General features: G+C 33.7%; 1 protein-coding gene and 1 long non-coding RNA gene across 4 annotated transcripts in view; one reads left to right on the top strand and one right to left on the bottom strand.

Annotated features, from left to right (window-relative positions):
* Positions 1 to 1,946, bottom strand: part of LOC130809995 (uncharacterized) — a 3,529-nt gene extending 1,583 nt beyond the window's left edge. Inside the window, exons 1-4 of the long non-coding RNA XR_009040975.1 lie at positions 1,808 to 1,946; positions 1,495 to 1,594; positions 1,020 to 1,107; positions 1 to 883 (exon numbers count right to left, since the gene is read on the bottom strand). The exon at positions 1 to 883 is cut by the window's left edge and continues 1,139 nt beyond it. This is a non-coding gene — a long non-coding RNA (uncharacterized LOC130809995). The remainder of the gene's footprint in view (positions 884 to 1,019; positions 1,108 to 1,494; positions 1,595 to 1,807) is intronic.
* On the top strand, positions 1,939 to 15,823 carry LOC130809994 (uncharacterized). Of its 3 annotated transcripts, none has more exons than XM_057675885.1 (14): positions 1,939 to 2,177; positions 2,331 to 2,652; positions 3,940 to 4,031; positions 4,159 to 4,178; positions 5,143 to 5,380; positions 5,467 to 5,562; positions 5,657 to 5,772; positions 5,865 to 5,945; positions 7,598 to 7,721; positions 7,857 to 7,906; positions 12,901 to 12,991; positions 15,181 to 15,216; positions 15,356 to 15,453; positions 15,530 to 15,823. In XM_057675885.1, exons 2-14 carry the CDS (start codon positions 2,333 to 2,335, stop codon positions 15,644 to 15,646), a joined length of 1,479 nt encoding a protein of 492 aa, XP_057531868.1. In that variant the 5' UTR covers positions 1,939 to 2,177; positions 2,331 to 2,332; the 3' UTR covers positions 15,647 to 15,823. The 3 variants fall into 3 exon arrangements, with proteins under 3 accessions (XP_057531868.1, XP_057531869.1, XP_057531870.1); XM_057675886.1 differs by having other exon boundaries at positions 2,312 to 2,652; XM_057675887.1 differs by having other exon boundaries at positions 1,973 to 2,177; positions 2,328 to 2,652.
* Positions 15,824 to 17,070: the final 1,247 nt, after the last annotated feature.

The raw sequence follows: 17,070 nt of genomic DNA, 5'->3' as shown, positions 1-17,070 counted from the left end.
TTTGAACTAGCATTGTCAACAGTGATAGTGAAAAGTTTGTCCTCAATTTCCCGAAATTCTAAACATGCCTCAACAACCTTACCAATGGTCTCACCTTTATGACTTGAAATTGGACAAAAATTAATTATTTTTTTATGCAATTTCCAATCACTATCATTAAAGTGAAGGGTGAGACACATATAATTGATTCTTTGGATTGATGACCAAGTATCAGTAGTCACACTAACTCTTTGACAAGTCTTTAGAAAATCTTTCAACCTATCTCTTTCATTTTTGTACATTAAATAATAATTACGAGCAATAGTAGTACGAGATGGCATTTGAAATCTAGAGCAAGCAACAAACATTAATCGTCTAAATCCAGGTTCATCAACTACTCTAAAAGGACACTCATCAATAATAATCATTTGAGCTACTGCATCTCTAACATCCTTCAAATTAACAGTTTTAAACTTCAATTTTCCTTCACAATCATCCCCAAACTTATCTCTATCTCCCTGTTGAAAAATAACTCAGCTTGTTTTCCCTTCCTTTTACTTGTATTCGTAGGATTAGCAAGACATTGACCCACATGAAGCTTAACATTTTTTGAACCATTTACATTACTATCACAAGCAAAAGTCTTATCACAATACTTACACTCACAACGCAATAAACAATTTTCAAAATAATCAACAAAATGTACCCTATGCTCACATGTTCTCTTAGTTTTCCTAACAACATATTGACGTCCTTCCGTTAGTTTTTTATCAGGGGGTAACTTTTTGGATAGTTCCTCAAAATCCAAAACCATTGTATTTGTATTTGCATATGATTGTATTGCTTCATCAGTTTGATCAGTGGAGTATACAGCATCGCGTTGTCTTTTGGATTTGGAGCTCATCTGAACATTAATTATTTGCAACATATTCAATTTTATTCATCATAGAGCCGAAACAGTAAACTAACCCAATAACACTATTTCAATAACAAAAATATATTATTAACACAAATACATAATGATGTAAGAAAAACCTTACATTGCAAGACAAAGAATCTGTTATGTGCACCTTGTCTAACCTCTTTGGTCTCCCCTTCTTACAAGACTACAAGCCTACAAGTCTACAACTACAAAATCAAACACATTACATTTTTAGATGAATACATTACACAAAATCAAACACCATATATCATAATGCACCCAGAAAATCAGTTTTTTCAAGTAAAAAAAATGAAATTATTATACGCAGAAATATATAAGGCTTACAAGGTGTTCGACGATATGTCTAAGTGAAATAAATGCAGAATATCATATTTTCAAGTAAAGAAAATTAGATTTTCATGTAAAGAAGAAAAGTTGTTTTATTTAATGAATTATAATTTTTTATATGCACTCAGAAAGTTCCAAACCTTGGTGATGGTAAATATATGCAGCAAATTTGATTTTCAAGTAAAAAAAACTAAAATTAAAATCTCAAATTAAAAACCTTAACTATCAAAAATGAAATTCCTTACCTTTTTTGACAGTGGACTAGCAATGACGTGTTGGAGACTTGGAGTCTTGACCCTCTTGGATAAGATTAAAATTGAATTCGTCTTGGCCTGCCGCTGTTGCCTGCTATTCATAAGGAGTGAAAATTGGAAAATGCAAGTGAATAACTCCCTAAAAAAACCCTAATAACCTATTTATATTTTAGAAGCTTTAAAAATAAAATATGTGAATATTATATACATCCGGTCCTATCCGGTCACACCCTGATTTTTCTGGGTTTAGACAGGACCGGACTGGAACTCGAAATTAACATTTTTAATGAACCGAAAATCGGACCTAATTCATTCGGTCCGGTCTGATTCCGGTGCGGGTGCTACCGGTTCAGGTCCAACCCGCCGGTCTGCACAACATTAATTCTATCTGCTCTCTAACCCAATTTCCCAATTCTAACGGAGGCAGTTAGTTATTAAGTATGGAGTACATTATCATCCAACTTGAACTTTTACAACGCAGCGTCTGGCGTCTGCAGTTTGCAATTTGACGTCCCCCTTTTTGCTCCATTTTTTCACATAGCGCGCTCACTGACCTTGATTGACCTTTCTTTTCTATCCAATTTAAAAAAACCCTTGATCATATAATTCGTCATGTTCATGGTCTCATTCTCTTCTACAACGATGAAATTATGCAACAACTTTCATCCCTGTTGGTAAGTACCTCATCGTTTTTTCCTAAATCGTATAACTTTATTCTTAATCAACTGGTTCTCTCTAATCCATGCATTTACTATTCACAATATCATTGCTGAATTTGAAGAAAACCCTAATTTCCACTCAACTTTAGTTTTATTTGTAATTAGCAGATATGAGCTTTTGGAAAGGAATAGTTGATTCATTGAGCACAATATTCTCCAATTCTGACGCGTTTTATCAATCGAATAGTAACGGAAACCCTAATCGAGTGGGGCAAACAATGGAAGTGGGTGTAGATGGGAGTAAAGTTGCGAATGAGAGAACTGCTGGTAAATTGAAAGGTTACTTTGATTTGGCTAAAGAAGAGATTGATAAAGCTGTTAGAGCTGAAGAATGGGGTTTGACTGATGATGCAATTTTGCATTACAATAATGCTCAACGTATTCTTGCTGAAGGTGCTGCGACTCGCGCGCCTTCCTTCGTCTCTGCTAGGTAATGGAGAATGATCATGCTCTTTTTAGTTTTCTTTTTTTTTTTTCTTTTTTTTTTGAGGAAATGCTCATTTTAGTTTATCGGTGTCAATTTGGTAACATTTGTGGCTTGAACGTTTTTGAATTTGATAACATGTGTTAAAAAAGTGTTTGGCTTTTTTTGCAACATTAATTGAAAATAATCGATTTTGTTTACATGATTATTGATTCTCGATTCTCAAATCTACATTGAGTGATGATGAGTTTGGGGCTTATGATCAATGGTCTTTTATGAGTAAATTATATCGGTAATTATGAAGGTTTGCAAAAAGTTGATATTTTTCAGGATGGGTGGAGTAATTGATGGCCATGGTACTACGACCTGAGTACTTGTGTCATAGTCAACTACATGTTCGTTTGTCCAATTTGTTTTTCTTGTGAAAAGATTGCATGATCTTGGCCAAATGAGGTGTCAAGATTTGTATGGATGTTGGTTGTCTAGGATATTTCGTAGGTGCTTGAGGTAGATGAAGAGTCTTAACTCTTTAGTAACACAAAGTTGTTGGTGTGAGTGTGACTGTCATAGTGTGTCTCCATTTTTTTTATATTGGATATTTGTGAAAGAAGAGCACTACTTTGTAGAATTGGAAATAATTGTGCGTACAGTTGATAAATCTCTTACAATTTGTTGGATTGGAGGTGCATTTTAGCTATAGTTAAATTTCTTCTGTGAAGGGTATCTTGTGTAGCTATCACTGGAGAATTCTTTGAGGAATGGGTTATTTTTAGCATCTTGAACACAGAGAAGGATTTTATGAAAATAGAGGATATTATGATTTGCTTAGGATTTTTACTAGTCATTCTGAAAGTTGAGCACTGTTTTTGTCTTATTTCATCTCATCTTCTTCATCATGTCATCTTTTCCTTGGAAGGTTTCTTAGCCACTTCGTTCCATAATATTGTTAAGTGATGAACTTGGGTAGAGCACTTTTTGCATGCATGTCTCATCACTTTATCCCTTTCTTATCTCTCTCCCTTGTCTTTTTCGCTTCCTTCTTGTTGGTGCTCTCATTTCTCAATGTATTTAGATTTAATAGCCATAAAAATGGTTTATGTATGGATATGTGTGTCACTGTCTGGTAGTACAGTCTGGTTGTATCATCTGAAATTCTTAAATGTCACTCTTTGATATTTTGTTCTCAGTTTAGTAAAATTTAGGATCTGAGCTGTTTTATTTTTCTTGGAAGTTATAGTTTGGTGTTGAACCTTGATTGTCTTATGTATTGACCAATTCTTCAATTTACTTCAGTGAACAACAAAAAGTTAATTCCTATCATCAGAAGATATCAAAGTGGCAGGGTCAAGTTGTCGAGAGACTTCAAATCTTGAGTGCAAGACTAGGTTTGTCATTTATGCATGTTTTGTTTAAGTCATTGTCATTGAACATTCAGAATATTCCGGATCCTTATGGTCGTAGTTGTGGATTAAATAATTCTTGCTCTAATTCTTCTCCATGTATCGATTTTAGGTGACAACACCACGGAAAAGGTATGGCTTGGTCTATGTGGAGTGTAAGCTGATTGTTTCACTTGGAAGTAGCTGTATTGGACTCCTTTTTTGTATCCAGGGGCAGTTTGTGTGATGCATCTTTTATAAGATATATTTCTTAAGCCTCTATGTGTACATTGGGATCTGGTTTGGGGTGGGTCTAAGTTGTGCTTCTGTGTCAAGGGGCCCTTAGAATCCTTAAAGTAACAAATATGATGCAACATTAAATTTGATTAAGCACCTGTTCGTGTTTAATTTTTATATTACATTTCTTTTTGTCCATTTTGGTTCCTGCACTATCTAACTGTGCTATTTTTGTGGATATTTGGTGCTTTTTATGTGCTTGTACCTTTTTTCTCAGTTGTGGGATTCTTATTGCTTGGATATAGCCTATAGGTTATTTATTTGGATGAGAACTTGGGATTCGGAATTTTTTTTGAAGTAAGATTATAGGAGTAGTTCTCTTAGACTAAAAGATCCCGGTTTTTGGGTGTAAGATCACGCTTGTAGTTTACTTAGGTATGCGTTGAACATGTTGGCAGTTGACAATGAGGGATAGTTTGGTTGGTTAAGTATCCCTCCTTGATAGATTACAGTTGAATTTCATGCTTAAATATATGTAGTTTTCCCTATGCCTCAAAATATGGTCTGTCGTTCTATTTTGTTTGTTTCATGCTATTTTCTGCTTTTGTAATAGTGAATATTTCCTCCATCTCTTTTTTATTCTCCTAAAGAGATGTCAACATGGCTAACATGTTGGGAAGGAGAGAGTGTATTGTGTTTATGGCTTTCCTCTTGCTATGCCTCAACTCTGTTGACTGTGTTGACAGAAGTTTTTATTCGTGTCTTCATAATTAACTAAGATGTTAAATGTGACTCAAATTCTGTGATCTCTTTGTGGCTTTTATATATTGATATACACAAGAATTTTCTTTTAATAAAAATAATCTGAACTGGATTTCAGATTTCTTCTTTACGTCCACAAGGTGCCAAAGTTACATCAAAACGACCAAATTTTACCAATAATGTACAACAAAAATCCCCAATCAAGACTGAAAGCAGTTTGTTAGTTAGAGATCAAACCAATAAGATTGGAGCATCTAGATCCAACCAAGCTATTGGTGGTTATGACGCTAAACTAGTTGAGATGATAAATACAGTAATTGTGGATAGAAGTCCTTCTGTTAAATGGGATGATGTAGGTAAGCAAATGGTTTTCACTTATAGTATGATGCCATAATCCATTTGATCCGTCACTGAAAGCCTTGGTATTTTTTTTTTATCTCAGCTGGTCTTGATAAGGCAAAGCAAACTTTGTTTGAAATGGTTATTTTGCCAACCAAACGGAAAGACTTGTTTACTGGACTCAGGAGGCCACCCCGAGGTATAGTGTTCTAGTGTTCTAGATTGCTTCCACAGGCTCCAATATTCCTATGTGTCTACTTTGATTTAAATTTCAGTTTTCTTCTTGCTATTAGGTTTACTACTTTTTGGTCCTCCGGGTAATGGGAAAACAATGCTTGCTAAAGCAGTTGCATCAGAGTGTAATGCAACATTTTTCAATGTTTCTGCATCTACCCTTACATCCAAATGGGTAGGTCTTCTAGCCTTGTGCAAGTGGGCATTTTATGTATCCGTAGAATGCATTTTTTGACCAGTCCCTGTGTTGGGTTCATGGCATAATAGGTGGGTGAAGGTGAAAAACTTGTCCGGACCCTCTTCATGGTTGCTATTTCAAGGCAGCCTTCTGTAATTTTTATGGATGAGGTAAGTTTCTTCTTGTGGTCGTATTGCTAGATGTTTATATTCTATTTAGAATAATTGACATGAAGTTGTATTTGTTGTGGTAGTTTATGGCATCTGTGTGTACTTCACACTGTTTATCTTGTGCATGTTAGCACCCCAAAGCTCCAAAGGATGCTATGAAGCATTAAATATAAACTAGCAATACAATGTTGCTCCATCTGTCCAAAATTGTTTGCTTCCTTAACTTTTTATGGCTGTCAATGTAAAGAGTCCTTTGCATTTTTGTTGTGTAAATTGTGGTTATGGCTAGTTAGAGCATCCTTGGCCATGAGCAATTTTAAAGTTTATGGCACTACACAATTTTTTTCTCTTTTCTAAAAATTCATCTTTCAACAACAATCTCTTTTAAAAGTACATCTACTCCTCTCTCTTACTTTTGCTTTACCTCATCATATTTCCTCCCTTTTCATTTATTTACCATTTGATATTTATTTTTTTAATAAATATTTATTTCTATGAACAAGTTAGATTAGATTAATAATAAATACTTTCTCTCAAACTTTTGGGATTAAGACTTGTTGTATAATTTTATTTGTTAAACATAATGGAATAATTGAATCCATAATTTAACAATATTTTGGAATTTTTTTGGTTTTATTTTGGTTTTTTTTTTTTTTAAATTTTTATTTTTGAAGAAAAGTATAAATAATTGAAATTCAAAATAAAATTGGTTTTTAGAAATTGTGAACAAAATATAGCATTATGTGTCATTTTATGGATCTCGATAAAATACAACCGTTGTTATTTTTGATTTTATTTTTTAAGGACCTATGTCCTTGAATATTAATGATAAAGCCAATGATATCGTAATGCCTCAATTGACAGCGTGATGTGCATGTATGCTCAGTTTTTTTTGGGTGACTTTCACACAAAATGATGTCGTTTTGTTCCAAAATAATGCCAAACTTGCAAACATAGTTGCAAACTTGTGTTTAGTATGCTATACAAGTTATTTTGTTCCTTTTGCGTTTAGTATGCTATACAAAACATAGTTGCAAACTTGTTTTTGGCATACTGTTACCTCTTGCTTTAATATTTTACTACATTTATAGTGTATCGTATGTCTATAGAAAGGGATGTATGATAATCATTGGTTTATATTTGTGAAATTGCTTTTGTTGATTGATTTTGGTGGATAAGACCAAAGACTGCATTATAAGGGATCTCTCAAGCTTATCAGAATATAACTGGCCTTATCAGAACATAACTGAATTGAAGTGAACTGAAAACAAGTTGTGAACTGCAAAGGTTGACTTTTGACTTTTGCTTTTTACTCTTAGGTGATTGTAGTTCGCTATCAAACCATAGTAACATAAAAGTCTTGATCATTTAGAACAAGATAATTACCTTTTTTCTAATTGAACAATTTATGTTAGTGCTACTTTCATCTAAAGTTAGTACCATTTATAGCCATTTCACATTTTCACATGTCTGTTTGTGTCTTTGTGCTTTTATTGATGAAAATTAATGTACTAATAACTAGCTAATACAACCACTTATGACAGTCTTTCACTTAATTGGTAACTTCCCTCTTTTAAATTCTTGTTCTTTCCATGCTGTTTTGACCACATCTATTTCAATGCATTTGCTTGCATGTTTTGTCTTCTATGCAGATTGATAGTATCATGTCAACACGGGAGGCTAACGAACACGATGCCAGTCGAAGGTTGAAGTCAGAGTTCCTTGTCCAATTTGATGGAGTCACTTCCAATCCTAATGACCTGGTGATAGTAATTGGTGAGTGTGTGACATTAGAATAAAAGCTGATTTAGTATTTAGAAAATGGAGAAAGAGGCCTGCTCATTTTATGCAATCATTTAAGAAGACACTTGAAAAATTACTTTTTTCTTTACTTGCTCTTTTCTTATGTAGGTGCCACAAATAAACCACAAGAATTGGATGATGCTGTTGTGAGGAGATTGGTAACCGTTCTTTTGTCACTCACCATCTTTGTTCTTCCCTAAACCCTATTTTGCCATCTCTTTTGATCTATAAATCTCATCACTTATCTGATTAATTGTTGAAACTATTGATGTTGTCTTTGCAATCATTATTGACAATATTCCGTGGATCTTCATTTCTTCGTAATTTTGAGCATGGTGTTGATTGTTGCACGGCTACTTTGCAATTTTTAGCATGCACCACCAACACCAACACTGACAATAACAACACATTGCTAGTGCCTTAATCCCAAAAGATTGGGGCCAGCTACATGAACCAATACATTAGTTTCAATGGACGTCCACATGGATTCTTCTTCATTCATTTCAATTTTTTACCATTTCGATTTGTAAGTCTAGGTCATTCATATCCTTTTCAACTCCTGTCCTCCAAGTCACCTTCGATCTTCTTCACCCTCTTTTTAAGTCTCTTGAGCTCCAACCTTCTATCTTCTTTACCGGTGCGCTAATACACCATCTTTGCACATGTCCAATATTCACACCATCTTTAACGATTCTTTCATCTTATTCTCAATATTTGCAACTTCTAAATCCTTTCATATATCTTGGTTTTGAACTCTATCCCTTAGGATATGCCCACTCATCGCAGTTGTATTTCTACTACTTCCATCTTTCTTTTAATCCTTTCTAAAAGCCCACATTATGAATATGGACCCAAGGTATATAAAGCATCCACTTGAAGCAATTTCTTTCTCTTCTAGCTTTATAATGCCTCTCGTTATTTTGTTTGTGCTAAAATTACACTCCATATACTCTGTCTTGCTCCTACTTAATTTGAAACCTTATGACTCCAATTCTTGTCATTATCATTTTAACTTAGCATTTACCCTCTTCCTCATCCCATATACTAAAACAATGTCATCGCCAAACAACATGCACCAAGACACATTTCCTTTGTCTCATAAGATGGACTGCATTCCAGTAATCTCATCAAAACTGCCCAACTTAAATGAGAAAAGATGTTCATGAATTTTTATCGTGCCCAAGTCTAAAGTTTTAACACATTTCCTTGCACTCGCTTTGCCCAGTATTCAGCGTCACTTGAATCCGAGTTTCTCCAATATGTTGAAGGAAATAAAATTATGTATCAATACTGCAACTTCCTTTCCATCAATCTTTTTTACTAATTGCATAGTTCTTGGATTGTCAAGACTGACAAATGAATTGAATGACACACTAACTGACGAAGGTACCTCCTCTTCTTCCATGATTCTTCCTCTAAAACGCCATCCTTAGATTGCTCTTCCTCCTAAACAAGGCTAGGTTTCCTCTTCTTGCAAATGTGCCTTAGATTCCACTTTTCATCACATATAAAACCATGACCGTTTCTCCTTTATTTCTTGAAATTCATTATCAATGAGATGCCTCACGTTCATGTTCTGATTAGTATTAGGTTTAGAAGTAGGGTTTTTTGTGTTTAGGTTACATTTTGTGGGGCATGGGCTGATTTTGAAATTGTTGAGGGTCGAAAATAGGGTTGCGGTTTTGGTAGTATTCAATTGTAAGAGTTTTATTGCAAGAAAAAGAATTGCTTATTTTGGGCTCTACTCTTCCTCCCAACTTCGCCTCAAATCTAATGGCCTACTGCATTGTTTGTTTGAAGCTTGTAGGCTTTAAAACCCTAAGTTCATTCTTTACTCTTTCCTCTAGCCCCTTAATAGAAACCACTAATAAAAACTCTTTTGTGATCCCCTTCAATGGAGTAGCCATTTAGAAAAACCTCTTCCTATAATTTCCCACTGTTGTTCCTTGCATCACCGTCAACCATTCCTCATAGAGAGACCCCTCCCTTATCACTTTATAGTATCACAATCTAAAATATTCGAGTTCTTTCCAATTCAAGATCGAATGCCGACTGTGTTTCCACTAGGACCAAAGAGCATTTCCATCTAGACCCACGATAGCCACCTCTAACTTTTTTGCCCCTGAAAGCTTGTAAAATAAAAGAACCTTTTAACTCTTAAGATCCGTGCACCAGGGTCATTACCAGAGAAAATCGGGCACATCAAATGACGATACCTCCAGCTGCTAAGTTAATAGCTTCCTCTCTTTTCTCCTTTTAGTGATTAAAATTTTGTTGGACCATCATACTTATTGTGAATTGGCTGGTTGTTTCTCCACATTCTTTTTACCTATGTGAATAGATTTTGCGTGTGGCCACATGATATTTTGCTTCCTTGTAGCAAAAGGACTTATAGACCTTTTCCATGATTAGCGACTTTAAAGCCCATGTCTCTTACATGAATTTCGGTTGATCCTGCTGGAATTTAGCCATCAACTACGCTTGATTGGCGGCAAGTCTATCTTGGTTTACTTTGAGGTCTACCCTGTATATTAACTCAATCTTTCCTCGACATTGCGAATAATAGTCCGGATTGCATTTTGAATATGTATTGGATCGAATTCTCATAATCCTTGAACTTCACTTTCATGAGATTCCAGAAGGGCACTTTGTGATGGAGCCATGATTGCTGCTAATACCAATCGTTATGACTCACCTGCTCACAAGAAGTAAGAGTCAAGAAAACAAAGAAATAAGAGTAGAGAAAGATAATTCAAGTAGATAGTTAGAGAACAAAATATGATTAATTGTTGATTGTATTATGTATTGTGTATTGGGCTCTTCGAGTGGCTTCAAATCCTAGTGTAAACACACTTTTCGAATACAATCATAGCCCCCTTCACACGCACTTCGCCCTACTATATATAGAAGAGTATTCTGCTTAAATTCTCAAGGATACCCTCATAACAAAATTCCAAATTCTATTAATGCAACAACTATATTGCTAACAAACAATATCACCCTATCCAACTAACTTCTAAATGGCCTTGAGAATCACTAATTTGCATTTGTATTTTTGTTCCTTTTGCTGCCCCTCCTTCGTTGTATGTGTATTGCAATGTAAGAGTTGTGTTATTTGTCTTATCATCCTCACTAGTCCTATAGTTTATTGACCAACATATGTATATTATTTATTTCTCCATACCCTTTAACCAACTACATATAAAATACATCACTAATACCTCATCCTTATTGACAGGTCCACAATATTGGGGACAAACAAAAAATGACATAGGGAGTATCTAATTAATTGCTTACCGGTTTTATGTTTTTGAGATCGTTGCTTTGAATGGGACGTGTATATTGATAATTTTATTCATTTGGCTACTTCTTATGATCATGGTGAACATTACCTTGTGTGCGTTTCACTAGGTATCATTTGGTATTCGGTCATAATTGATGGTAATGGCTAATGGGAATGAGTTTTAGTGTTAATTTTCATTGGATGTGTTGGCTCATTCCTATGGTAATGTAGATCCCATCCTCAAACATTTATTTTTATCACAATTGTCCGATACTTTTTCATACCACCTTCCTAATTGAAATGGATGAGAATCTATAAATAAATAAAACTAAAAGAAAAGACGTTGTCATCTTCTTTTAAAAATGTCTATGCGTCACTTTGTCATTAAATTTTTCCTTTCAAAATGCCATGATGATGTCATTATTATTGTTGTTGTTGTTGTTGTTGTATCTTTATTAAATGTTATCATTGAGCTATTAGATTTTTGGTGAGTCGAATTGTGACTCACCTTCAGGTGTATGACCTCTATGGTCTTGGCGTTTTTGTTACCATATCTTTTTGGTTTGGTCTTGGTGTATTTGTGGCTTGCCTACTTTCCGGTGAAGGGCGCCTTACATCTTATGTTTTCTAAATGGCTTTTTCCCTATGGGGTTTTTATTATGTCGGAGTGGTGCATTAGATGTCCCTTTAATGTGTTAAGTCTCTATTAGGGACTATTTCATTAATTAAAATTTCCCAATTTTCAAAAAAAATAAATTAAATGTTGTATCATTTAAACACTGATTTAAATAAGTTTACTATTGTCCATGTTGGATAATTCATAAAAATTTAAAACAATTAGTACACGTGTTTATTTAGTGCCGCCATTGTAATTTTTTTAATTTTCATTGGTATTCTAGAAAGAAATTATCATGACCGTGTATAACACAAAAACTAAGTACTAACCTAGTTAATTTACTGAAGAAAATTAGAGTAGGACAAGCATGATCATAAGCTTGGTAATGTGATTTTTCTTGTTAAATTACATTAAATTTTCATTACTATGCTCAGCATTTGATACCAACAACCAAATAGGCCTTAAGGGATTGTTTGGTGTTGAAGAGTGGATGGCAAGGAATCAAGAAAGGGTAATACGTAGAAATGAATGAAGAAAGGGTAATCCTTTATCATGTTCGGTTATAGCAAGGATTTCCAAATCCTTATTAAACAAAGCTTATGTTTGTCTTTCTTCCTCCCTTTCAACCAGTTTTCCTTAACCAGTGGTCGTATTCCTTTACTCATCAATGCTCTTCTTTTCTTCTACTTGCGAGGATTGATTTAGTTGTGTTTAACTTACTATCTTCATAGTTATCTGTAATATGGAAGTACAGGGTCGTGTCCTCAGAGAAGTAGGGGCCAACTTAGATTTAGCGCAAGTAGAATATTCCAAGTGCAAATAACCAATCTACTAAGGGGGTAACTAGTTCAAATTGCTAATACATGAGCTTAGAAGCAATTAAATCTAGTGTTCTTTGCACTTCCTTCGATATTTATCTCCGAGCCAATTGGGACAATTGAAAGGGGGAATGTGGGATGAAGGTAGCTCCAAAATATGTTGAAATATTTACTTTGTACATGTACATGAATTGCATTTACCGATCAAGTTAAGTAACTTTAACTATGTCATGTGAATTAAGCCTCATAGGGAAGCTATGTTCTATGTGACTTGTTAGTGACTGAATGAAACAATGAAAATTCGGTTGTTACCTTTTCTGTTTAGTGATTACTAACTATGCATGAGTGAACACTTCATGTATTGCAAAATTTTGTCTATGCGCCACTATAGTATTCAATTGCTTCTAAACTCATGTTGATACCACCACTTTCCAGGTCAAGAGAATATACATTCCATTACCTGATGAGAATGTGAGGCGGCTTGTTCTTAAACGAAAACTGAAAGGTCAAGCATTTTCTTTGCCTGGTAAGTTTTTGAGTAAATGTTGGGAAAATTTTCGGTCATCACTTATCAGCACCGATCTCGCCTGCATTTCATTTGATAAATAAAAAATAATTAATATATATTGTGTAAACCACATATGTTTGCTTCTATAGATGTTTGACGACATTACAATCATATTCTGATTTTGGTGGAAGCCTTTTATAATTCACAAATTCTTGTTTAGGACGGTCCTAAAGTTAGAACACTATTTCATATGTGATCACTTTTGAAACTTACGTGATTACTTTTTTGAAAGGCTTATGTGATGCCTATATGATCACTTTGAAAGACCAATGTGTTCATTTTTATTTTACTATGTGATAACTTTTAAAGCTTATGTGATCACTTTTAAAGTATAGGTGATCACTTTTAAGGCTTATGTGATCACTTTTAAAGCTTATAAAGATTTTGTTTTGTGATGGTGGTGGTGGTGGTGGTGGACTAGAAAATTAAAGGGATATTCTATATAGTAGGCACCAACTATTGCAAAAGGCGAGTGGTAGCAATTTTTAAAATTTTTTCCACAAAGTAGCACTCAACTCTTGAACAATTAACTACCGTAACATTGTTAAGCCAAAAACGTTTAATTTTCCGTTAACTATGGAAATGACCATTTTACCCCAGTTCCATTTCATTAAAATTAAGTACCTCCTTCCTCTTCCATTCAAGATGTTCTTCCTCCGTTATTGTTCTTCTTCCTCTTCAACCTTAAACCATTTACTTGATCTTGTTCTTGCTTGCAATCAACTCAGTTCAAGACCAAATTCGAGTATCATGTAGTATCTATGAAAGAATTGGGCTTAAGCAGTATGAAGATCATGGGAAGCTCTCATTTGAACTTACTGGGAATATTTTTTTGAACTTACTGGGAATATTTTTACCCAGAAATAATGATTACTAAAACTACCTGCCCAATTAAAGTTCCAATTGGAAGTTTTCTTTTGCAGTTGATTAATAACATCATATGATCAAATGTGTTTTAGCTACTTTAATTTTGCCGGTGACCAATCAATGAAACCCAATTGGCCAAATAATATAAGACGACAACTATGCGAGTACTTAAATTAATTAAATACAATAAATAATGACCAAAATAGTTGACTCAAGAATGAAGTGCGTAACTATACATCTAACAAATCAGCAGTAAAATGACCAAGAACAATATTGGAGGAGGAAGAACATGTTGAATGGAAGAGGAAGGAGGTACTGAGTTTTAATGAAATAAAACAGGGGTAAAATGGTCATTTCCATAGTTAACGGAAAATTAAACGTTTTTGACTTAATAATGTTACGGTAGTTATTTGTTCAAGAGTTGAGTACTATTTTGTGGAAAAAATTTTAAGAATTGCTACCACTCGACTTTTGCAATAGTTAGTGCGTACCATATAGAATATCCTAAAATTAAAAATGCTCACATATGTCTTAAAAGTGATCACATAGGCCTTAAAAGTAATCACACAGGTCTTAAAAGTGATCACATAGGTTTTAATAAGTAATCACTTATAATAGCCAAACTGATAACATATACTTTAAAAGTGATCACATAAGCATTAAAAATAATCACATAAGCATTAAAAGTGATCACATATATTTTAAAAGTAATCACATAAGCTTTAGAAGTGGTCATATATATTTTAAAAGTAACCACATAAGCTATAAACATGGTCACACAGTAAATTAAAAATGATCACATAGGTCTTAAAGTGATCACATAGGTCTTAAAAGTAATCACATAGGTCTTAAAAGTAATCACATATGTCTAAAAATGGATCACAGGCTTTAAAAGTAATCACTTACGATAGGAAAACATTATCATATATGCTTTAAAACTGATCATATTAAGCCTTAAAATTGATCACATATGAATGATCACATAAGCTTTAAAGCTAATCACATATGTGGGAAGTGGTTATATGGGCTGGGCTATCATGTCATAAATATATGACTGCCGCAGAGACTTCCTGTTTATAATTTTTTCTGCCCACAGATTTAGTTATTCAGTAGAATAAACTTGAAGATTTGTAATGGTCTTTACTGTTTAGGCTTTTATATTTGAATGATTGACTTTGGATGAATTCTCTTGTCTTATTGCAACAATTCCTTTCTGTTTCGAACTATTACTTGACTGAAGATGAAATGTTCTGACCCATCAACACGTTTTTTACTGGCAGGTCGGGATTTAGAAAAGCTTGTGAGAGAAACAGAGGGTATGGTGCCTGTTGATTGACAATTATCGTCTCAAAATTTCTTCTGATTTAGGATTCAGCATTGATGAATGATAGATTTTTGTATTAGTTTTCTGTAATGTCAAACGTAAAGCTGATTTATCTTGGGTCTTTTATTCAGGATACTCTGGAAGTGACCTGCAAGCCCTGTGCGAAGAAGCTGCGATGATGCCTATAAGGGAACTTGGTTCAAATATACTAACTGTCGAGGCTGATCAGGTTCTACTTATATGTAATTTATTTATTTGTTTTGGAGCGAATGATGTTCTTAGCTTTATAAGTTTTTAAATTACAGGTCAGACCTCTGAGATATGAAGACTTCCGGAGTGCAATGACTGTCATTAGACCGAGCTTGTCTAAAAGTCGATGGGAGGAGCTTGAACGGTGGAACAAAGAATTTGGATCCAACTAACTATACCTGAATATTGATCAAATTTTATTTTTGCTGGCAAATTCTGAAACCTCTATTACAAACAGAAGGTTTAGGTTTGGTTTGGGAGAGGTAAGAACATTAGGTATGAATCTTTCCTTGTCTCTACTGTCTATACTTGTGTACATATATATGAATAATAGTTTGTTGAATAACTTATATTTATCTCTTGTACGATTTTCCTGCTTTATAGTTTTAGTTGTTTTTTTCTCGCTCTTTTGAGATTGCTTCATTCTAATTTTCTCCTCGAACTTGAAAGGAGTAGTTCTTTCATGCTAAGTTGGGAATGATGACTTCATTTGAAATTATAGATTTGATTTAAATTCAGTGTTTGACTAATAATAAAAATTTAAAGGGAAATTCTACGTGGTGATCCAGAGTTTTTGGCTTTTTCATAAATACTTTTTTAATTCGTATGGTGATTTTGAGCTTTCATTTTTTCATGTGGTAGACAAAATGTTAAGTTTTTGGTTTAATTAAGTTCTTTTTCGACTGATGTTTGAAATATGTGGTCAACTAGGGTAATCAAGAGGTTTGTTTTTTGAAAAAAAAGTCATTATGTTGAGTAAAAATAGCGTAAAGTTAACAAAAAAAAACTTCTATTTTGTCTACCATATGGAAAAATTGAAAGGTCAAGGTCCATCATGTGGATTAAAAAAAGGTTTTTCTATTATGTGGAAAGACCGAACATTTAAGGTTACCACATGGAATTTTCTAAATTTAAATTTTGATTTAAGTCAAATTCTACATTGTTATAACTGGATAAAGATGAGATTTGGAAATGACTTTTCAAACCTTGTCATTTTCAAATTCTTCATTAATATTTCATGATAGAAATCTACAATTTGAAATGAAATGTTTGTTCCTAAATGCATTTCTTATCTAAAATTTGTAATGTGTTGTCAAACCAAAATTGCTTCACACAATAGATATGTAAATCTCTAAAAACACCTAGTACTAAAGACACTCACATAAATAAATAATAAGCAACAATGTCATGTGTACTTTGGTGAAAGAAAATGTAACACTAATTTTTTAACTGTTAAAAGTAAGGTTTAGAAAACTTAGGCAAAAAGACATAAAATATTAACCAGTAAGTCTTCTGAGAGATCGTCTTTATAAGAGATAGTTTTTCAGGTGCAGTCCAAAAATTAAAAAACAAGAGAAAAATCTAAAAACTGACACACGCGTTTGAACATATTTAAAGTTGGTGTTATAACCTTTTGAAGTTGATGTTATAACCTATTGGAGTACGTGTTATAACCTATTGAAGTTTGTATTGGAGTTGTCGTTTTAACTTATTAAATTGTTGTTTTAATCTTAAGTTGTTAACCTATTGAACTTAGTGTTATAACCTGTTGAAGTTAGTATTTGGAGTTGGCGTTCCAACCTATTAAATTGTTGTT

This window comes from Amaranthus tricolor, chromosome 4 (assembly GCF_026212465.1).
Source record: "Amaranthus tricolor cultivar Red isolate AtriRed21 chromosome 4, ASM2621246v1, whole genome shotgun sequence".
NCBI lineage: Eukaryota > Viridiplantae > Streptophyta > Magnoliopsida > Caryophyllales > Amaranthaceae > Amaranthus > Amaranthus tricolor.
This window is presented reverse-complemented; position numbering and strand designations above follow the sequence as displayed.

Bases quoted from the DNA above. Each gene is read 5' to 3' on its own strand.
- LOC130809994 (XM_057675885.1), top strand. From the start codon at position 2,333: ATGAGCTTTTGGAAAGGAATAGTTGATTCATTGAGCACAATATTCTCC. The intron at 4,179-5,142 runs GTATGGCTTGGT...ACTGGATTTCAG, and splicing joins GTGACAACACCACGGAAAAG to ATTTCTTCTTTACGTCCACA. The intron at 15,454-15,529 runs GTTCTACTTATA...TTTAAATTACAG, and splicing joins TAACTGTCGAGGCTGATCAG to GTCAGACCTCTGAGATATGA.